Genomic DNA, 23,946 nt, shown 5'->3' on the forward strand with positions numbered 1-23,946 from the left:
TGTATGGGTGGGCAGAACACCCACTCCTGGGCGAAACACATACGAAAGGCGTATGTAATATTGTCAATAACAGCCCTGTTGGTAATAGCGCAGAAATAGAAAGCCAAGGACTGGCTAGCCAAGGTTTGGAACATTGTGTCCCTGGAGTGGCTCACATATTCACTTCAGGGGAACCACGCCAAATACACCACGGAATGGGAGGCAGTGTTGGACTTCCTGCATGACGACTTCAGGGAACCTTATTGCCTGCATAAACTGCGAATACGTGGGATAAAGTGACGAGAAAAGAACGGAACATGAGCCTTGGGAACTTTAGGAGGTGAGGAGAGGGCGGGCACGGGGAGTTTCACAATGTTATACCCGTTCGGTTTGGAATGTCTTAACAAAACTTATTACAAATAAAAAAACACACCATACTCAAGAAATGAACACAAGTTTGTTGAGAAAAATCATTTAATGCAAACCATACATTTTTTTGGGTCATTGGTTTGTCAATTATAATAATTTTCTTACTGTCAAGCATTTCCTGTTTGTTAATGCCTCGTTAAAAACTAGGCATGACAAGAGCTAATGTGAGCAGAAAATACTTAAAACTCTGCAGCAATGACATTACAAATACAGCAGGTTGTAACAGTAGAATCACATAATACGATCTCCAAAGAGATCACATTTGGCAAACTGCAAACTTCATTTCAAACATTAAAAATCCCCAAACACTGATGACCTGTTTTGGTTTGATGTTCAAAGTCAATTTAAAAGTGCCCAAAGCTTTTAACCCAAACACCATCTATCTTGGGTAAATAAATCCCAGACACGTGAATGCATTACCAGTCAAAAACTAAAAGTGATGTGGAATGGGAATGCAACCACAAATCACAATATTAGAATGCATAAGTGAACAGTAGCCTGGCATGCAAAAAATTGGTACTTGATCCACCCGCTATTTCCCCCTTGAAAGACCAATGGATTATTTACTTGACAGCTATGGGCATGACCATTTATGCCAAGTAGGGAATCACTTTGTAAGGAGGACCAAGATGGAGTACTCAAGCCACTCAAATGATTGGGAACCATGGTCTTGACCTGAACAGACATAAGGAGATTTTTTAGAAATGTGCATAATATATGTGGGTCATTTACTGTTGAAACAGAAAACTAAATTCACTTTCGTCGAGGTGGGTAAAGCAGATGGTTGTCAAAATATAGCACATGCAATTTAAAGGACCCTCTTGCATGAAATGCTAAGTGGAGGAACTTGTGCACCAGATTTGAAAACTTTTTGTCCTAACCCCAACGCATGCACAACATAGTAGGCAATGGTTTACCTCGACCATCAGTGGTAATTTTATGCACAAGCGCAACTACAAAGCCAGAAATGCATGACCTTTTTTAATTCAGCTCTACTGCCAACTAAGAATTATTGTAGAAATCTCCTCTTGTAGGAATTTCGTAGATTGCATAGAAAAATGTAAAATTCATCTGTTTACTAAAATGTGTTGATTTCATGCAAACAAGTTTAAAATGAGCTTTCCCTACAGATGGAAACATTCAAATCAAGAATGTCACTTCTGCAGAACTTTTCAGCTTTCTGTATAGTCATTTGTACATTTTGGTATGAAAAAGAATCCATGAAAAAATGGGCTTATGATATGCTTCTGAAACACAATAAGGCAATTTTTAAGTATTTTACATCTCAAAGATTGATAGAGAAAAATAATAACATGTTCAGAGAAAGGGAGAAGACATTAAGCATCTTTCAGTTTGGTACTTGGGTGGGAGAAGTGAAATTGGGGTACTTCAACTGTGAACTTCCCTAAGAGGCCGTCATAGTTTGATTACAGTAAACTGATAAAGGGACATCTCTTCAGAGGCTTATTCCAGGAGTACGCAAGATCCAAGTATGTACCTTCAGAAGTGTCTTTCTCCCGGGTAAGGCTTTGCATTCGAAGCACCCAAAGTACCACAACTAAATTCAATGATTTAAATGATCTTTCCTCTCTTGTTTTCAAACAGGGATGAAGGGATCGTCAGGGCATGCTTTATCCTGCTGGAGGATCTGCAGTCTCATTCTGTAAGAGAAGTCAAAGTTATATGCTGAAAGTACTTCCCTGAGGAAGGGGAGTGGAGTGGAGACAGGTTAGGCTGCTGCCTTACTACTCCAAAGGCACTTTGGATAAAAACCTCGACATAGCGTATGTGAAATGTGGAACTATGGAAAGTCGCATCACAATAGCAAAATGATATGGCCATGAATTTTGGTCTCACCTAGTAGCTCTACTCTAGTAAATGCTAATTGGAATGTTTGTCAGACTAGCAAATAAAATTCACTTCAACATACAAGTAATTTGGTGCACACAAGGAAATCCTGAAAGACTAACTTACCCTTTGGGGCTAAGAGGTCTCCCTCCCAGACAGACACGGACAATCCCAAGTCACTCTAAAATGCCTTAGTCTTGCTCACATAAATGTTGGAGGTCACATCAAGTTGTCACGGCCTTTCCTCATATACGCTATAGTTTGTGAGTGTAATCCCTTGATAAAAGGCTCCAGAGAAGGTTTACGGGGGAGAGGGAAGGGAGTAGGTTTCTTTTTGACTTCCCATTACAGCATATTTTATTTTCTCTGTATTTCTTTTACTTACCATAACATTAAAACTGTTCCATATCTGTTTGTCACTTAGAGTACAATCTTAAAGTATTTTTCTCATGCCACAAAACTCACAATGATTCTGAAGTGGCTTCACAGTATTTTTGATGACAGTCTTAATGTCTCTTAAGAGGCATTTTAGTTTGCTGGGTGTGCTATTTAAAAATCTGCCAAACTCAAGAGTAACGGTGGGTTTTGGCTTTGTGGTGTCCTTCACTTGGAGCAGTCGTCACAGGAGGTATCTTGGTTTTGTAGACGTTCACCTTCTGTGCACCTATGCTACAAGGATCTATCTTTGTATTCCAATTGCATTGGAGCTCGACCCATACCGAAGTGATAATCTTAGAATGAGCGTGCAACTGTTTGGATCTATCAAATACAGTTATAGGATCAATCTGCTGCCTATTATGTCCAGTAAAATGTTCAGTGAAATGGTGCAGCTAGAAGAGGCAATCTCCCACCTGATTCCTGAAAACGATCTCAGGAAAACTTTGTGCTAAAACACAGACCCATCAGATTTTTGTCACTGGCATTTGCAATTACAGTCTGCTGCAATGAAGTCATACACCCTTCGTATGGCAAACTCTTAATGACAAATTGTTTGAAAGGGTTTAGGATTAGATAGTCACCGGGCAAGGGACAGAAAAATTGCTGCATTGGGGTTGAGTAGGGGGGTGGGTAAAATGAAAAAAACAGGAGGCACAGGAGATTAACCATGTAAAAAGCTAGGATAACAAAAAACTAGAAAATGGAAATGTGGAGTGGCAGGATAGGAGGCCAGGCTAAACTGGCTAAAGGAAATGGGCGTGACAGTTATAAAAAAGAAAACAAAAAAACCCCACTAAAATCATCAAAACAATTTGTCAAAAAAAGTCTAAAATGCACATAGTCATTTACAGATAGAACACATTCAGTCTCTGTCAATAATTCAGAACCCTTCACAAGTAGTAACCAACAATGGCAAGATGCCCCCAACCCATCTAATCTGTGCTGTGGTGAAACTACAAGCAAGACCATCAGTTTAGGAAAAATGGGTCTCTTACACCACAGCAGGCATATAGTCCATCACTTATGCCTAACTACAGGTTGGTTACAAACACACTGCAAGCCTTTGTTTGGCTATACACAAAGAACAAGATCAAGTCTGTGTATACAAATAATGGAATACAGGTAACAGTCTCATTAAAAATACATCAGGTCGGTCGCTTCCACGTGAAAGGCATGTCGTTCCTCCCTCCTCATCCAGCTTGCCTTCCCCATGGCAAGAGCCAGTCATACAAACCGCTCCTAATACACACCTATGATGAAGTCATAACAATGCATGGTGTTACGTCCATCTGTGCTGTGACGGGTAAGACCCAAAAGCCAACCCCAATATACACCATATGCACACCTACAGTACAATGTAGGTTCCATGAAACCGCAAACAGAAAATACTCACAAACAAGGTGACAAATCTGTGTTCCAACAGTCATTCCATTGGAATAAAGCGAATAGCCTAGAGACTTGCATCAGAGGCACTGTCTAAAACACCACACTTCAACAATAAGACGCCAAACAGTCACTCCCCGGGTAACACAGGCAATGAATCTGGATTGGAATGCGGACCCCTTAAAACCACCCACCAAAAGATAAGATCATCACATATGCACACAAACATGCGTGTGTGTGTGTGTGTGCTCTCTCTCTCTCTCTCTCTCTCTCTCTCTCTCCCTCTCTCTCTCTCCTCCCTCTCTCTCTCTCTCTCCTCCCTCTCTCTCTCCTCCCTCTCCCCCCCCCATGGCATGATACAGGTTGCTCACACAAGCACCAGTAGAACCATACACTTGGCAGTAACTCTGTACCCCATCTTCCCCATTTATTTGGGTTACATATTCTAGCCTCCATACCTTAATTGCACGAAAAGTCAGTCCCACCATAGCCAATCTAGAGTAAAACCTATGCAACAACACAGTCACTGTACTGTAATTCAGGTCGCTTAGAGCCAGGACACCAACAGAGCCAGTCACTGTTTTACAATCCTGGTCCATCACACAGGCACCAATACAGCATATCAGTATCTGATGAACTGCTAAGCCATCATCCCGCGTCACTAGAACATGTAACTCGCATCACTGGAACACGTAACTCTGAGATGCACCACAGGTCTTCGAAGGGCAGCGGTGCTGCCAGTCAAGCTACAGTCAAACCTCCGCCCAACCAGACCGAAAGTAGCACCAGTCACTGTAGGATACAATTACTATTACCCAATCACAGTCAGATACTGTGTTACAAGGCAGGTACTTCAAACAAACAAAAGCCATTCCGTACCTAGAACACAAGCCTTACACAAATGGTAACTAGCAACACCATTTAACCCCTCCTCTAATGAAGAGCAAATAAAGCAATTCACTTTGCAACAATGCAAACTCCTCAGCCCATCACACACAGGCCTTTAGGCCAGTAAACTCAGGCGTGTCATAATGCAAACATCATCAGAACCCCCAACCACTGTACAGCTGAAAGGTGTGTATCAGTCAGCACTGCAATGTCCACTCCCTTTGCATTAAAACAAAGGCACCTTTGGTAAGCAATTAGAAAATGGCTTATAATAAAGCTGCATTGCGGGGCTTCAAACAGCAGAACATCTAGCAAGATCCCAGAGCCCCATGACTGACTTGAGCAGAGCAAACAAGGGAATAGTATTACTCCATGAAAGTCAACATGCAACCAGACAGCACGGTCATTAGTCCTGGTTAAAAGTGCATCAACACTGTCCTTCGTGTAGAGCAGTCACCCGTTGCCTTATACAGCATGTCTGTGCTGCTGAGCACTGCAATGAGTAAAGGTGCAAATAATCACAGCGGATTGTGAATCAATGTGGAAGGCACAGATGCTGCAGGAATGCGTAGTTGCTGCAGCGATGCAGAGTATTGTGATATATTCTTTCTATATGTGCTTCCTTTGCTTTTTGGATACTGGGGCAATCGCTTCTGCCCTCAGACAAGCAGTCCCATGCGCGTCACCTTGGCAGAGAGAAACGTGTGAAGGAGGAAAACAATTGGCTTTGGACAGGAATGCAGGTCCAGAGTCTGTGGGGGAAAAGAAAAAACACAGTCATTAAAGTACAACTGAAAGAAACCGTCATAACCCAGAACTTTGCATACTGTTAGGAGTCACAGGATCTCGTCACTTCTCCCAAGAGGGGAGCCCTTCCCTACGAGGCTAGGGAGGTGAGGCTGCTACCCAATAGTCCCCACTAGGGGTGGTAAAAAGGGATCTATGTGATTAGTGTGAAAAAGAAATTTCGAAGACAAACATTTTGATCACTTTGTTCTTTTGTGACATTTCAACGCAATTACATGTGGTGGGAAACCCCTGCAGCCTCCCCATACTCCACCACCCCCTACATAATAACCCATAAATACATTGAAATGCACAGTTCAAATTTCTGTATTTTTGTCTTTGGCATTTTGTGCTGCACAGTAATGGGGCGATAGAGGTAAAAAAACAGGAGGACCTCATAGGGAGAGACATCCCTCATGGGGGAAAAGGACTCACGTCCCGTAAAATACCTCCCTAAATCCTTGTGCACAGAAGCCATGGCCCTATTGACTCCTCCCTCCCATCCTGAAACTACTACTGTGTATTTTTGTGAAGTCTCTACTATCTCACCTGTAAGATGAGATAGGACTGAGATGATGAAGAACCAAAGAAACATACAGAAGAGCAGACGGGAATACCACAGTACTGTGACGTGGTGGCCACCAGGAGGCATGAAGACAACTTCAGAAGCATCGACATCAAACATTGACGCTACGCTGGGGCTGTCCCAGCAATATAAAGTAAAGACAGAGGAAGGACTAAGTGTGTTCGCAAGCAGAAAGAGCAGCGAGGGAAATTCGCGTCCATCCAGCAGGACCCGGGAAATTCAAATCCACCCTACCACGAAGCATTGAAAGAGTGTCTTGAAGGAAGAAGCAGGAAGGGACCAAGCAAGCCGGAGCAAACTCGACTTGCTGCAGAAGCAGGAAGAGTCAAGCGTTGGCATGGCCTCTCCAAAGTGGACCTTGCGGTACATAAAACATGCCAAGACAGCTAGAGCAATGGCTCCGTGAAGCCCCAAAGACCGAAGATGAGTTAAGCAGGAATAGTGAGCGCGTGCAGAACCAACAGCGACTTGCGACCCCAGGAAGAACCGGTAGCGCTCCCCATTGAAAATACAGGTATTTGGAGTTGCAGAAAAGCCAGGTTGGGGGGGTGGGGGGGGGCGTAGGTCCAGGGAACCCAAACAGTTAAACCATTTCTCAGGAGTGATCTCCCTCGTCACAGCAGTGACGTGAAATACCATGCATCTAAAAGAGGTATACAGTGTTAATAATGAAAACAAAATAACGACTAACATTTTCAGTGACATCTAAATAACAAAATGTCAAATATTTTAGTAAAAGTATATATGGGGGTGGGGTAAGGGATTAAAAAGGGTGGGGGTAGTTTGGGGATGGTAGAAAAAGCTGTAGAAACAGGGATTTAGGGGGACCACCCCCAAATTAAAAAAAGAAAAAAAGAATTTGCCATGTTTTCGTTAGTTTGGTGTCACTGAAAAAGTTGACGTCATTTTTGTTGTCGTTATAAACACATGCAACTGAACGGTGCCTCAGGAGTGAACTCCCTTGTCACAGTGGGAAACCCAATACCTGTGGAAGATACCAAAAGGACCAAGAACTGTCAAGGAGTAATCGCCCAAATAGTAAAAATATAAAAAGTCCTGACAAAGTGCCAACAATAAAAAGAGGAGCTTATAAAGCCCCAAATTTGTTGTTCGCAAGGACTATCAAGGAACACTCCCCAAAACTCTGCTAGATAGACCAGGATAAGGGAGTCATTCTCCTGGTCTAGGTGAATTTGGTAAATAAGACCCTGGTGCAAGAGACTGCGGTTAAGTCAGCTTAAGACTACATGGTATCAGGAGATTGGAGCCATTCTCCTGGTTGCTTTGATAAGAAGCTCATTGAATCCTTTTTTGTTAATTTCTTAGTGGTAGGGATAGAGTAGTTGGTTTGGACAGAGGGTCGTATATTGGTTTTTGATTTGCATCCTGGCGAGCTCCCAAGTTATTCTGTGTCCAGGTAGGGCAAACCCCTTTAGAAATGAGAGGCAGGTTATTTTCTTTATTTGAAAGAAAGTGTATAGCCAAAATGATAATACTGTGTCAGCATCCTTACTCCATCACACCACAAAAGCTACTTCACAAGTCGAAACATAGCTGCTAGACAACCACTGGGAAAAAGGAAATATTTACAAAAACATTGGCAAACAAAGTAGTACACATGTGATCCAGGTTAGCACACATTTATCAAAAGGACTGTCTCCAAATATCGGCTTAGTGCGCTTTGAAACACAGTGTATAGGCGCTATATAATTAAACTATCATATCATAACACCATTCCACTCAAACTGGCATGTATGTGGCAGGAAATACCAACAGATTTAAAGGTAATGACATGCCAGTCACCAATGCAAATAAGGGCCAACAATCTTTCAGTTTGCTGCCTTGGAACGGTGTTCTAGACATATGCACTCTACTCATGCCTTGTTGATACCAGAATACAGGCTTGTTCATGGTTATTACACAAAGGTGAGTAGCCACTGAACTAATGGGCTGTCACTAATATATACACACAATAATTATTTCACAGAATAAGAGCCCTGCTGAAACCACCAACCAGAGATTAGGGATACAAATAAAATGAATGAGAATGTTTCAGTGTACAGACTCACCAAGCCTATACACAATGTGTTGTCTTGCAGATAGAACAGTCGAGCACGGACAACAATCCCCTGCTACTTAGCCAGACTTGTACAAGGCTAAGAAAAATTGCACAGTATGTGTCCCATTGAGGGTGTTAAAAGAAATTTGGAGTATATTTATTATAGGAGAAATAAATGTGGATAAGACTCAATTTTAATTGGAGATCCATGATTCGTATTTTTGTATCATAGATTTTCAAACACAGGAATCCACATGGGGGAGATGAAAATAAGGAACTCTATCCTGATGAAGGCCGTTCTAACAAGAGCATCATCCAGTAGCTCAGGGGGCCGAAAAAACTTCTGTGTCAACAAGCTCATAATATAGCATTGCAATATACAGACACTGCTCGGCAAGCCGAGTGAAGAAAACAGATAGACCTAGTTTAGCAGTAGTGGATCAAAATATAACTGAATGCACGTGTAATGTACCACATGTTCCCTCCTGTGTCAATATTGTATTGTACATGGTCTTGTATGAATGTCTTTAATTATCTATTTTGGATACATGAATTGGATAAAATAAAACCAATACTTTTATAGAGAAAAGCTATTGGATCTAGATTTATCCAGAATCGCCCCTATCAGTGTGGTTTACATGTATCGATACCGGGGTAGATCTGCGAAGATTCAGGTGGCCCCTTTTTGAGTATAGCACTCTTCAGAAATACATTCAATGCGTTTAGTCCCTCTTAATAGTTACAACATAAAACCACTTGCATTTCAATTTTCATGTTATTAGGACTTAATACATCTGAGAGACAAGTGTTGTTGTCCTACTGCTAACTTGCTGGGCAGTGGTTAAATGGAAATCGTGGCTATGAGACAGTGATGCCCCAGAATATTTAATTGTTAGACTTTTCAGGGAGGGTGGTGCTTGGCAGTTTATCTATTATAAGGTATGATTGATGGCAGATGTTCCAGAAAGAATGTTACTTAGCTGTAATTCTGTTTTCCCAAATTGGTATCTTTCATAGATTCACATGCAGTTTGAATATTCCCTGTGCCGAGGCTGGGAATCCTCTAACAGTAACACAGTTTACATTTACATTTATTTTAAAACTGCTGTCACTTTAGTGCTCTAGTAGAGTCTTTTTGGGTCATAATAAAGGAAGCCTTTGGGTAAGCAAGGTATGGATAATGGTTATTGTGGGGACATTTAATGTACATCGATATACTCCCCTAATAAGAGGATTTGTGTTTGTTTTTACTTGCTGCAGGGAAAAGACCCAGACACCCACTTACCCCAAAAAGGATCAATCTAAATGTCACATAAGAACTGCGTTTCTGACCCACGTCTCATCTTTATCCAGACAGCAGGAATAGCTATATCAATACGCAAGAACATGGCCACGCAGCAGATGCAGTCCTCCCTCTGACTAGGCATGGTACATTATTCTGACAGGGTCTCTGGTTGAAAAGCCTATAAAGTTGGCTGCTACACACCCAATGAAAGTCAGAATGCCTCCCTTCTGAGCACGTTTCTTACTCTAGAGGGTAGCATGAGTGGGGAGGCCATATCCAGAGGCAATCTAAATTCTTTAATGTCTAGTATGCTAGACTGCTGTGGGAGTAGAGGCAGGACAAAATTTCACTGGGGTTAAACGATGCCTGGAGGATTTTGTATCTAGATCTCAAATATTCCCACTGTTTAAGGGTTTATACAGGGATTGCTTATTTGGACAAGCTCCACACTAGTGACGTAAGTAAATGACCTTTCAATTGAGCCATATACCCTTTTAGACCGCTGCCTGCTTATCTTGTCCTTCGGGCTATCCAGTGATGTACAGCCAAAAAGCAAGTTAACTCTCCCCCAGTATGTAATAAAGAGAAAGTTTTAATCGAGGAAATACCTTCACATTTTTTATTTCTATTTATTTAAAAGAATCGTGCTATCATTGTTTTTCAGAAATGCCTAACGATAGCAGTGGCTGAGGCCTCAAAGGCTTGGAGCAAACCCCATTCTGCCACTCCTACCCAAATAAACTGCATTGGAAGTATAGGCAGTGGTCTTCGGTTTAATTTGTCAGTGCACTAGGCCATCGTCTGTAGTGGCTGCAGTATTCCTTTTTCATAAGGGGTTCTCTGGGGCGGTTTCTGCAGCTTCTTCCACTTACTCATCGAATCAACCCAGTAAGGAGAAAAGACCACTAGTGTCAATCACTCCTAACACCCCCACCCCGCCTCCTCCCAGATTACCTTTTGGAACAAGGGAATTATCTCCCAGACTTGTCGCCCTCCCTTCTTTCCACCCTTCCCTCACTGCCCCTCTAAGGAGGAACGCCCCTCCCCCAACCGATTCGACTGATGCCCACGCCCCCTCCAGATCTGCTGCCCACTGCAAAGATACTTCTCCCAGGTGGTTCAGCCCTGCCATCAAATCCATCAAAACCCTCAACCACCGCATGGAACGCCAATGGCGGGCGAACCCTCACTCCCCCCATAACGAAGCCACCCTTGCTAGACAGATCAGGGTCTACAGGATAGAAATCTGGAAAGGCCAAAAATCTTTCTATAGCACCCGCATCTCCAATGCCTTCAACCCCTGTAAGGAACTCCACAAGATTAGCACTAAGCAAGACTCCTCTCTGCACAACCCCCTGTCTCCCAAGCACTCTGCGATGTCCTGTCACACCGCTACTAGAACAGCCATTGAAAGGAACCTCACCATCAACACTAAACTAGCAACCTCCCTCCTTTCCCCACCCCCAAACATGCACCCTGTTCAGCTCCTTCTCCGTCATCGCCCACCCCGAATTCCTATGACTTCTCGCAAATAGCTGCTCCTCAGGATGCCCTGGAGACCCTTGCCCCCCTGCTCTCAACAACATTCTCTGTTCCACCTGCGCAGGCAGCCTCGCCAGATCTATAATCAACCGCTCACTGACATCTGGCATTTTCCCAGAAGCCCAGACCTGGGTCCCATGCCTGCTGGGCCTAGAGACCCAAACTACTCCTCAATGACGATACTGAATAAGGCTGAAACATGTTTGGGGATGCTTGTGGTCTCATGCAGAAGGTATGTGATCATACAGTTCTGGCTGAACCACCCCTTTTGGGGTCGGACCATACCTGATTTATATATGATCTTCCCCCTTTTGTAATGGCTTGGCAGGCGAAGAACAATGGTCTGAAGGGTTGCCCAGAGCAATGCCAGAGGTTATAATCAATTCTAAACCTTCCAGCCATCACCTCTTGTTTTGCAGCAACCAGAGCATAGGTGGCAGCCAAAATGGAATGGATTTTAAAAGCTATTCATCATAGCAAAGTGGCAAGTAATATCTTACATTTTTCAGAGAGACAAACAGTACCTTGCATTTTTATATTGATTATCCTTTAAGCGGATTTAGAATAACGAGACACAGAAGGGGGCCTGAATGTATACAATCCTTTATAATGGATTCAGATTTTATCCTGGCAGTTGAATTAGTTGAATGGTTTTAAAAGGTTGAGATCTTGTTGGAAAGACGCATCATTCTGGATAATATTTTTCCAATTTGCTTTTAGTAACTTTTTGCACATTAAATGGTCAAACATCACACTGGTGTCTCATGCAAATACAATTTCTTCTTGATAAGGGGGCGAATACAATTGTATAACCAACAATAAAAGATTTGTTCAAGTCAACAAAGTACCGTACTACAGCGGTGGCCCTCCTCTTCTCTATAACCCTCCCAGGCCACAAATGATCAAGATCTCTTGGTTATAATTTCCTTCCACCCTCCATTAAATCCATTAAACAGTTTTTAATTTCCTAACCAACCTGAAATTAGGATGATTCCATCTCAGCTCTGTAGGTGGAAGCCTCATGAGGGCAGGAGCCCCCCACCAGCACCTTATTCTGCATGAGCAGCATGGGTCTACTTCTGGCTGCATAGGTAAGCCATCTGGGCATTTTTCAGAGGCTGATGCTCTTTTTTCTTTTTTTAAAGAAATGTTATTTTTGCAAATTCATGCAGAGTGCTTGCATGCACCATTTTAATTGGGACCCTGTTCCCACCATATCAGTGCCGCCGCATAGTGGTGCATTCATTCCTTGGGGTCCCCAAAGCCCCAGAAGCAACCTGGCCATTGGACTCTACTTCAAAGCTTTTTCTCCAAAATGGCAGACGCATTCTGCATCCGAGGAGCAAGCCAATTCCAAGCTGCTCCCCTCGGATTGGCTGCCCCGTCTCCTAAGAGCCAGCCCCTACACCCAAGCCCTGAACAAAGGCTCCTGTCAGGGCTTTGGAGGGCTGCAAATCCATAACTCTAGCTATGATCCGTCCCCCGGACTAATTCCTGTACTGCTCCACTACTACTTGCTCAAAGGCCATCCATGATCCCTTAAGTCAGGAAAGTGAGTTCGGCTGACCTCAACAATTAACCTTTGAAATATTTTCAGTGCTCGTTACCTACTCCATCATCATCTTAACTAACTTTTTTCATTTCACTGCATTTATTACTAATTTGTGTTTAGCATTAGTTGGAAACCATCTGCATTGCCTTGTTTGCTGGCTTCATTTAAGTTGTTTTTGGGATGTGCTTTTAAAATTGAATTTGAGACATTTTTCATTCCTGTGCATCATATGCATTGTCTTGTTTGCTGCCTCCATTTCCAAAATCATTTGTATGTGCATTAACTTTTTTATATCTCTGTGCCACTCTTCCAATGTAATTCTGTTCCTGCTTGTTTCACTTACTGTCTCCGACTCAATCTACTAGGCCTTCTAGTGAGTTTACCCAGAACTGTGCAGTGCTGCCACTCCTCCCTGACTAAATGGCTCTCTCCATCACTCCTATATTTTCTAACTGCTACACTATCACCCATCACTATTCCCTCTCCAAGTCTGGCAGGAAAGCACAAAAAATATCCTGAGTGCAAACCCTGGACTTCCCATTGCAGACACCTACATCAGTGCTTCCGCTAGATAGGTTTTCACTGATATCCTTTTCTCTGTCCCCTCTCCTGATCTCTGGACCGCTCCCCTCACCCCCCATCTCCACTCTCTATCCTTCCCCACACTCCTCTTAACGGTGGCACCAAGTGGTAAGTCCTCTTGGCTGGCATTGCATCCTCTCGCTGCTTCGTTAACGTCTATCACACTGGCACCATTCTGGTTCAGAGTCCACAACCCAACATCATTCTCTTTGACCGCATTTTGCCTTCTCTCATTAACTTCCTTCCTTCCTTCCTTCGCCTGCATCTTTCCCTTCTACTCTCTCCCTCCCTCCTCTGAATGGTGTGCCATGCCCCTGTACCCCACCTCAGAAAACTTTCAATTGCACTGACCGCCTCCCCTGGCAACTCTCAGCGGCCGCTCTCCCAACAAACACTCCTCCGACATCTGTCTTCTTGAAGACATTGACATTCTTGCTCTTACCAAGACTTGGTTCAATGGCAGCTCAGTCACTGCCTTTGTCTCCGTCCTCCCTGACGGCTCCATGATCGCCTGCAAGCCTCAACCTCACTGCACTGGCCGGGTGTAGGGGGCTGGGGTGGAAGTGGTGAGGGGAGTTTGTCTTAATCTTCCCTGAGTGGGTTCCTGCTTACATCTTACCTATCCCGACCTATTCTTTTGAAAGCCTGGTTTGCAAGTTGGTCACCTCTCCCACCTCCACCTTGTCTATTGCTACGATCTACAGACCTTCAGGCGCCACCTCCTTTTTCCTATGATATATGATATGATATGATAGGTTATTTATAATGCGCTTAATACCCAGAGGTTTCTAAGCGCGGACCCAGGGATCGAACCTGTGGTGCTCCGTATCGTCTTGCTTCCCAGGCGAGCACGTTGCCTACTGAGCTATCCTCCCGAGACATCCTCCTGCCTATCTGAATGGGCAGACTTCTGCTCTTTACTCTTTTCCACCTCTAACTTTCTCCTCCTGGGTAATTTCAACATTCAACTGGACTCCTCTGGCTCTGCATCCACTCTAATCACTGACCTCTTGCTCATCGCTTTCCATTTTTCCTTCTGGGCCAACCCACACAGCTGGAAACACTTTGGATGCCCTCATACACTCTGACCCCCCTCTCTCTCTCCCCTATTAGTCACCCCTCTCTCCTGGTCAGACCACTCTTCAGACCACTCTTCTCTCCTCCCATTTGAGTCCCATTAGCCCCATGACCACCCCCCCCCCAAAAGTTCCACCAACCTCATTCATTAACACCCGCCCAATGAAACAAGTGTTTGCGGCTGCCTTCGCCTCCACCTTCACCCCCCCCCCCGCACACCTCGCGTGGTGCAGGCAAATCCCTGTGCGAGGCCGGGTCAGTATCAGGAGTCCACAGAGTGCAAGGGTAATATGAGATGCAAGTGCAAAAGCAGAGCCGGGGTCAATAACAGGAAGTCTAAACTGTGGCGAAATACATGGAACTTGGATCCAGAACACAACTTCAATCAGAAGGAGTTGCGTGCTGGTTTAACTCGCTATTAATACTGATAGAGAAGCGGGACGTGCTGTGTCATAGAGGGTCACGTGACTGTGTGAACAGCTGCTCTGCTTGGCAACAGTATACACAGACGCGCAACGTCTGGAATGAAGGAGTCTCCAACGTTGCCGGGGCAAACTCCAGCGTTGGCGGAATGGGGCAGGAAATCGGCTCGTTAAGGAACCGCAATGGGGTGCAATGTGCACGTGACGGATCCCCAACATCATGCCAAAGGTCCTTCCTTGGGTTCTTATCTTACTTCTCTCTTTTTAACATTTCTCTACTTTTTTCAACTTTCCCTGCTTCTTTTAAATACGCTTCTATTATTTCTATTCTGTTGGGAAAAAAAAACATTCCCTGGATCCAGCTCTTCCTTCAAAATTCAGACCTTGCTCCGTTATCTTTCTAAACTTCTTGAGAATGTTTTTTATCCTCAAGTTTCATGCTTTGTGTCTGATAACGATTTTTCCTCCTTTTAAATCTGGTTTCCGCACCCTCTTCACTCTACTGAAACTGCTCTCAGTCTGTGACTAGTTATCTGCACACTACTCTAAGCATTCACCTTCTAATCTTATTGGATCCATCAGCTGATCCCCAACAGTATGGACCATGCTATACTCCTGGCTTCTCTTCTTTTGGCCTCTCTGGATCTGTTCTATTATGGTTTTGTTCATATCTTTCTAACCGCACTTATTCTATATCTTGGGCCGGCAGAATTTCTGACACTGTATCTTTAACATGGTGTTCCGCAAGGTTCTGTTTTAGGGCCTTTTCTTTTTTCTCTTTATACCTCCCCTCTTGCTTCTATTATTTTTTACTTTGGGATATCTCATCAATTCAATGCTGATGGTACATAGCTGTCTTTCTTTCTCCTCTTGTATGCCCTTTATACAGGATAATCTGTTTTGTTTTTTACCAGCTATTACTATCCCTCAACCCTTTCCACCTGCTATCTCTTTTCCTCTGTCTTTACTCCCCATCTCCATTAGTTCTCATAACCTTGGTCTTTATTTTGATTCTGATCCCTCCTTTTCCCATCACATTTCCCTCCTTGCGCGTTCTTGTCATTTTCATATTTTTAATATCTGTAGGGTAAGGCCCCGTGTTACATTCCAGGCAACAAAACTCTTGACCTCTTATTTTTTCGCTTCAGTTTTATTACTCTTCTACTCTTTTTGGACTCCCTCTATCATGTTTGGCTCATGTTAAATCTATTTTTAACTCTTCTGTTCATTTATTATGCTTGCTTTTGCCTTGTGACTATTTCTTCCCCCATGCTTTCACTTGGCTGGTTATACTTTTATTCTCAGCTAAAATAACATTTTCTCTGTATGGTTGTTCCTTTTCTCTGTTGGCTCCTTATCATTGGAATGCCCTTCATCTTTCACTCCGCATTGGTTATTTCTCATTCTATATTAAGCTCTGCTCTTAAGAATTATCTTCTATAGTCTTAATTTTTAATGTATTGCCTTCTGTTATTGTTTTCATTTTTTGTACTGTAAATGATTCTGTAAAGCGCTTTATAAATTCAAAATAAAATACAAATCCTATCCGGTGTGTTACCTGAATCTGGTCCTGTCCGGTTTCTCTTAAGCCCTTCAGCCCCATGGCTGTGACACAAATCAAATTTGTCACTGTGAGAACAGTGTTTTTGGTCGCAGGCCCATAAACTAGACATAGTAGTGAAATTCAGTCTCTTTCAGCTTCGGAACTCTATACCATCTTCCAAAGAGATACAGTTGTGATGCAAACACAAGTTCTTATTGAAGATTCCGTCTTTATTCAAGATAAATCAGGAGCTCTCTCTCCTGGTGTTCTTTCTGAACCCACAATCTGAGGCTGAGCAAGTCTTGCACTGTCTGGATGTTCGCAGAGCATTGACATTTTACTTGGACTGAATAAAATCTGTTAGGAAGCTTGATAGTCTTATCTTTGGTGGCTCAAACGCTTATAAAAGCATCCATAGCACATTGGATTATGGCATGCATTTCAGAATCGTACTCATTGCTACGCAAGCCTATCTTCAAGGGGCCTTATGCACATGGTTCAAACCAAAGCCGCAGTAGTTCCCATGGGATGTCCTAGTAAATATGGCAACTTGGTTTTCCCCTTTTGCAACACTACTGTATGGTTACTAGTAGTAAGACGGGCGCTAGATTCGGTCTGACTGTGCTCCAGTTGCTTCTACCTAGAGAGTTGATGCTTAGTGCTCTCCCTTAAAGATGGAGGAAAGGGGTGGGATGTAGGAGTAAAAAAGTTATTCTTTGAAGCGACTGGTGTACTCGTAGTACATAGTCCCCTTTCCTTCATAAGCCAGTTCCTCTCCCCCTGTAATAAGATTGCCAGTGAAGAGGCCTGCCTAATGCTGGGGAAATGGGGTTTAGTGGGCGCTGTCAGTCGCAGAGTATGTGTGCGCTGTGACCACATTGCCCCCAAATTTTACATATGGAGGTATTTTTTGCTTTGCATATGCATCAGTCCTGTTGCCAATGGACGGACATGGACAAAGTATGGTGGAAAGCGGACTATGCACTAGGAGTGCTATAGTCACTATGGAAGTTAACTTTTTCTTTTCTCTACAGCTGTAAAGAAATAAAGTGACAACTGCTGCTATCAAAAACAGAGTATCAGAAGGGTTTGTTCCTTCCGAAGATCGAATACCTCCAAGGTCACTGGTTTAGGGGCTGTGAGTATAAGTTGGCTGCGTTTGTGGACTATGTGCTTGCCTCATTTTGGAATCCTGGGGTCATCTCTGTGTGTCCCCCCAACAAGAAATTGAAGTTCCCATCAATCTCTGGATTTAGGATCAGTACCACCAAATCTGAATTACTAGACCTGAATCTGTAAGAGGTTACAATAGTAGATTTCACCTGGGCTACTGAGGGAGTGAGGCACCTGGAGTATTGCCTCCTAAATGGGCAATTTGTACAGAACGATCTACTCAACACATTTCAAATCCTTCCATTTGGACAGGGGGTTTTGAAAAAAACCCAGGCGACTTGTGGTTTGGTAGGATAGATTTAAAAAATGTCTCCCTAATTTTCCCAAAAGGGAATTGCTGAAATTGGAAAAGGACATGATTAACTTTATTTGGAGGAATAACAAACCGCCAGTGGCAGAGAAGTTATTAAGTGGGACAGGTGGGGGAGAGGGTATTTGCTGTCCATAGATCACTCTATATTACGTGGCTTCTGTTTTTTGGGGACTAAGTCAAATGCCAGTCTGGTAAACAATGATGGGCATTGGATAACGCAGTTCGTGGAAAAAAGTTATGGAATCTTATTTGGTTGCCCAAAACTCAAACCTCCATTGTAAAGAAGCCTGGTTACAAAGTCGCTGCTTGATAGGTTGAGGTAAATCTAAAAGGAGAATCTCGCCACCATCCCTTCCCGCTAAGCACCTATATAAGAAAACCCTGACTTCTCTCCCAGGCTTCCCACAGGAAACCTTTTGAACTGGATGAATGGGGACTGTCTTAGGCTATCAGATTTCTTCTCCGTGAACAGGTATTACTGTGCAAGGTAAGCTATTGTTTGAGGAGGATAAACGTGTGGAGCTAATGTCTGTACCATGGGTAGATTTACATTTAGTCTTGCAGACAAGAACACAGCAATTTGATGGTTTCTGGCCCACAGAAGAAAGAACGCCGGTAAGCTTGCAAATAGTGTTTCAACAAAGGTGTCCCAAGAAGGCTTGAAAATTTGTGAGGATTGTTACGGGACGTAAAGATGATAACTAATATACAGAAACATGAGTGAGTGTCGGAATTTAGGTTTAATCAAGAAAAGAGCCTTTGAAGTGACACACCCTACAGCCACTCTGTATAATCCACATGTTCTCCGTTCTATTGGCAATGACATCTCTGAACAACCTTACTACTACTGTGTGTAGAATACTATTCTCTATTTCCTTGATAGGGATTGTCTTCTGTTGTTGCAGATGCTGCTGTAGAAGGAGTAAAGACCCTGCAGACCATTGGGGAGGTTATACTATGAAGATTTGTATCTATGATGCAACATATGTATACTTAATCAGAGCAATTGCAAAAAGTGTTAAAAGCATTGCTATGTATCAACAAAGCAAGCCTTTTTTTTCCTTATACCCAACCAGAAGTTACTACATTAATGTATTGGATGAACAATTAGAAACACATAATTTCATACAATAAATCACAAGAGATATACTCCAACCTGAAGTGTCTAAACTCATAACACCATAAACAGGATGGAGTCCCTGAAGCTGGAGTGGAAGCGCACACATGCTGTATGTGTAATGGAGGAAATACAACAATTACAATACCTAGAATCAAATGTGACATCAACCCAATTGCTCGTGCATAGATTCATTATAATATAAACCCAACATGTTTCTGTCACTCTTGCTTCACTGCCTGACATTCTTTAGGGGTGATAAATACATGTTCCTCCTCATGCTGAAACGAGCCATTTGAAATCTTCATTTATGCCAAAAATCATCTTCAATGCTGTTCATGGACACTAAATTATATGAAGACAGCTATGCCTCACCATTACCAAACGAACAAATCCAAATACACACAATCAATACAACCCGTAAGTTACATGACTACTTTCACAACAACACTCTAAATGTGTATGGACACCTTCAAAACAACAAACCTACCTGCACTTATTAACTGTCAGGACAGTCCACACGCAATACAATGGTGTGTAGAAATTAGCAGTATCACTGTCTCAAAAACCAAGGCACAATGCATCTAAAATGAAAACGCACATAATGCACCCTTGATACAGGAAGTATCAAACTCGGCATTCCAAACCACACTTCAGCAAGATATCCACAACGCCATAATTGATGATCCCTATCTAAATGTGCCTGAAATGTGTGATTTAAACACCGTTTCAACCACCGTTCTATATATCACATCGGTATTAGGTTTACCATACAATATTCAGCTCTGCGAAAACCACCAACCTTAATGAAAGTAGTTATCACCAAAAGCCTGCAGTTGTAAGGCAAATATATAATGTATAGTTAATCAGAGCCTTTGCAAAAAAGTGTTAAAAGCAGTGTTGAACATCTCCACTGAATGTATATTCGGACTAAAATGGTATGTTAGGGGAGCAGTAAAGGGCTCTGTGCATTGGCCCATTTGCCATGAAAGGTGCTGTTTATGTAAACAAAAACAATGAACTGCACTCTGAAATATAAGTTGTTGGGGTTTCCGCAGCACTGAAAGTTGAACGGGGAGAGGGGAGAGACTATAGGAACATATAATTTCAGTAAATTTACATAAATCTACGTAAATCTACATTTGGGGACATCAATGGTGGAAAGAGTTTCCTTTTCAGATATATGAATGAGGAGAATTTTCCCCGCCCCACGACATCACATCACCCATATAGCCCTTTGTTTTCTTTTCAAGCTGACTAATCAGGCCATTCCTTCCTACGTTGACTTGAGCGATTGCTTGTTCAACTAAAAACTGGTTAATGCATGCAGTGAAGGACAAAGGATCACAGGCTCGAGCCGATTCAGGGTAACTGGAGCAAGGTTGCAGGCCTGAGCCAATATTATGATCCAGTATTACCTGGGTGGGACCATTGGACATGGGGATGGAGGACCAACGCCCCTCGGCTGAGGAAGTGAGACCAGATCTTTTCCCAGAGGAAGAGGATTATGCCCCTTGTCTGGGCACGCTTGATCAGAAGGGCGTCATTGTACGTCACTTCAGTCCATGGACCGTGAGAACAGACCACTGAGCGTAATGAGTTGGGCTATTGTTTTGGCGGGAGGTGGGAAAAGTGTACAGGAAAGCCTAGCTAGATATTCTTGAAGATTCTCGGATCAGGCAACCAGTTATCTATGAAAAGGTAAAGGGTCTGGAGTGCCGGGTCAGGTTTTTAGGTGTGTCCCTGTTCAAAGCAAGATGCCGTTTTCCTTAACGAGCAAGCCTCTATTTGCCATCACCCTAAATTGATGTGTGAGCCTAGATTCTCAGACACCAATGAGCCCGAATGCAATATGGTGCCAGATCGGGCTCATCAGGTAGGCTTTCTGCAAGAAGGGAGAGAGACTAAAACGAGAGAAACCCTTTGTGATGCTGGAATGCATCGGAGGGACAGGGCCTCCGTATCCTTGTCCTTTATTGCCTTATCATGTATGTTCGGTCTTGTTTTCCGCGCAGGAGTTCATGTGCGACTCCTGGCGGTGTGGCTCTTCCTCGTTTTGGCTTGGTGAATAGACCCTTGGGATATCCTTATGGCACCCAGGAGTGGGAGTCTCCTAGTGTATGTTTTTGGGCACATGTGTGTGGCCCAGTGAGCAGGGTAAGGGCTGGTGGCAGCTCTGTGATGAATTGACAGGTGCCCGGAGCATCATCCATTTTGGAATGCCCAGGCCCTGTCATTAGGAACAGTGGATTCCCACTGATGGAGACCAGATGGCCCCCGTGGCCTCTTGCTTTCCATCGCTGGTTACCTTGTTTTCCCAAAGTCTCGGGAAGCCCTGACTGGCTGTTGGGTGGAAGTTCCATATATGGTGTTGGGGGGGGGGGGGGGGGGGGCAGACCGGCTTTCATCCATCTTACAATCCGATTCGTATGTCATTTGAACTGTTAGCAGTTGATGCATTTCAAAGGAATCTATAGTTAATGAGTAGTACCACGTAGACATGTATATAACTGCTATTATAGTATTACCAGCATACAAAGTTATTGTGATTGTGTACATAACGTGAACCTTATTTATAGAAAGAGCAGTGTTTTCACTAACATAGTGTGTGGACATTCCTTTGTGGGTGCTTGGGGACTGCACTGTACTTAAGTACCAGCCCGCATCACCTCCTGAGAGCTGAAGCATTTGATTGCTCGACTTCGCTACCACATAGAGAATCTTGGCCGGGGTCCTCTGTGCCTCTCCTCTGCCATATAGAGAGCAGGAGTACAGATAACCGCCGCCAGTCTTTACACCCTTTTAAGCCGCAATCCTTCAAATTCAAAGATAAGCTTCTGAAGGCTCCCGGGGAGAAGGTCCCCCTGGATTATGGTGGATCTTGCATACAGATGTTTCAAGACGTCTCCAGAGCCACTCTGCAACAAAGAGGACTACTTATGCTGATAACAGACAAGTTCAGGGGTGAAAAAACATCTTCTGTTGGTAATATATGGCATACTGTTTGAATACAAAGGATCACCATATCAGGAAGTTACCTTGGGGGAAGTCTGTATAGTGTTGAACATACTCAAAGAACAACCTGGGGACCATTTGACTATTCCAACGCCACTTGGAGCTGGCAAACTCTGCATGAGGACTTCAGCGAGACCGAAGCAGAGAAACCTAGGGGCCGGGGAGTGATGGATCCTCTGCCAGGGAAGGTGGAAAAGCCTGATCCCAGAGGCCTCTATCATTCGGGAAACTGGAAATGTTCTGGGTCTGTGATTTGATAAATTGGTGAAGACCATATGGTGGTGGGGTGAAAGTGGGATGCTTTACATGACAAATGTATGCTCAATTTATCTGAATAGTTTTGAGTCAGGAGGGTTGAGGTGGCATGATCCTCAATGGTGGGATAACACACCCCATGAAGAGTGCTAGTTTTTACTATTCGTTAATGTTTACTGGGGGGTATTCTTGATCTGCAAGGAGCAACAAGAGATTGTTAAGTGGTATGAACAAGGAATGTTGGAAAGATGCATAGCTAGACATGTGAGTGGGGGAAGGAATAATGATTTAAATGTTTTTCTGAATGCAAGAGACCCATAGCCTACTAGACTATTTGTCTATACCTTGTATACTTGTGGGGTTAGGTAAACTCAAATGAAGATCATTTCTGAGACCTTGGCCTCTACAGTTAAAGTACAATGTTGAGCTAATACAAAAGGCACTGAGAAAGGGTTGAAGAGCATGTGAACAGGGGTTTCCTGAAAGAAGACAAGCTAGACAATGGGTGGTAAGGAACCATAAGGATTAGAATAATTACCATGAATATAAGGAGCCAATTCTTCAAACAAGAGATCACGCCTCATGCACATATTATAGCAGGCAACCGATGTGGGTCTCATACAGTAAACGCACCTATTGCAGCAGTACAATGCAAAGGCAAACTGTGATGCAAGTTATACCCAACACAAATATTTGCCTCTGGCCCTACCAAAAAGGGCAATATTTGCAGTGTTAATTAAGCATAGATACCCATTTACAGTGCAGCATAGGAGTGTAACACGGTAGGGAGATACTTCTTGGTTACAGGAGTCTTAGAAGAGATCAGTGTCATGTTGGCTTCCCTTTATGCCCCGATCACTGGACAGGAGGAGTGCCTATGGATCCCTTTGAATTGTCCCATGCAATCATAATTATATTTACCCCCCCACACACCCCACCCCCATGCCCCACCACCCAAGAGCTAATAGGATTTCACAGCTGTACATAATGGCAACAACTAATAGAGATGTATACTGTCTGTTTAAACATATAACTGCAGTGTCCTTTAGCCCAGAGTCTTTTCTTCTAGGGATGGGTAGGAGGAGATAAAAGCTTGAGACTTTACATCTTAATTGTTGAATGCCAATATTGGTGATGATTAGGTCACCAGCAGGTTGTAAAGTGCAAATATTGCATCAATCTACTTAAATACAATCACAAAAGAGTAAGAAAAGTATTAAGACAAATATTTTACATACCATCTATAAAAACTGCCTACAAACCATCTACAAAAAAGGTTTTCATAGGTGCTTCCTAGCTCTTCGGGCATTACATAATTCAGTTTACCACCCACCAGAGCACCCCATGCCATCTCACCAGCTCTCCCTCCGGTCCACCAAAGTCCAAATACAGATTTCTGATGCCATCATCTGAGGACATCTTTAGCTTCTCAAAGGGATAACAATACAAAACACTGCCAGGGCCCGCTTCCTCATGAGATACTGTAAAGCCATTTTCATAATGCACAGTGAATTTCACCTCTTGGTTATTCAGAGTACAACCTGTGAAAGAACAAAACGGGTAGACAAGAACATTAGTCGACTGCAACGTTTTAAATGTTAAAGTGTTTAAATGGGAGGGTGAGTAACACGATCACATGCAGGACTTTGGCGGGTTATTCAATGCAAACAAGAA

General features: G+C 43.2%; 1 protein-coding gene across 1 annotated transcript in view; it reads right to left on the reverse strand.

Annotated features, from left to right (window-relative positions):
• Positions 1–435: 435 nt before the first annotated feature.
• The window catches only part of SNTB2 (syntrophin beta 2), a 471,741-nt gene continuing 448,230 nt past the window's right edge, over positions 436–23,946 (reverse strand). The window contains exons 6-7 of the mRNA XM_069635541.1: positions 23,629–23,813; positions 436–5,717 (exon numbers count right to left, since the gene is read on the reverse strand). Coding sequence (XP_069491642.1) covers positions 5,625–5,717; positions 23,629–23,813 — 278 coding nt within the window. The 3' untranslated portion in view covers positions 436–5,624. The remainder of the gene's footprint in view (positions 5,718–23,628; positions 23,814–23,946) is intronic.

Source organism: Ambystoma mexicanum, chromosome 1q, assembly GCF_040938575.1.
Source record: "Ambystoma mexicanum isolate Mex_15411 chromosome 1q, UKY_AmexF1_1, whole genome shotgun sequence".
NCBI lineage: Eukaryota > Metazoa > Chordata > Amphibia > Caudata > Ambystomatidae > Ambystoma > Ambystoma mexicanum.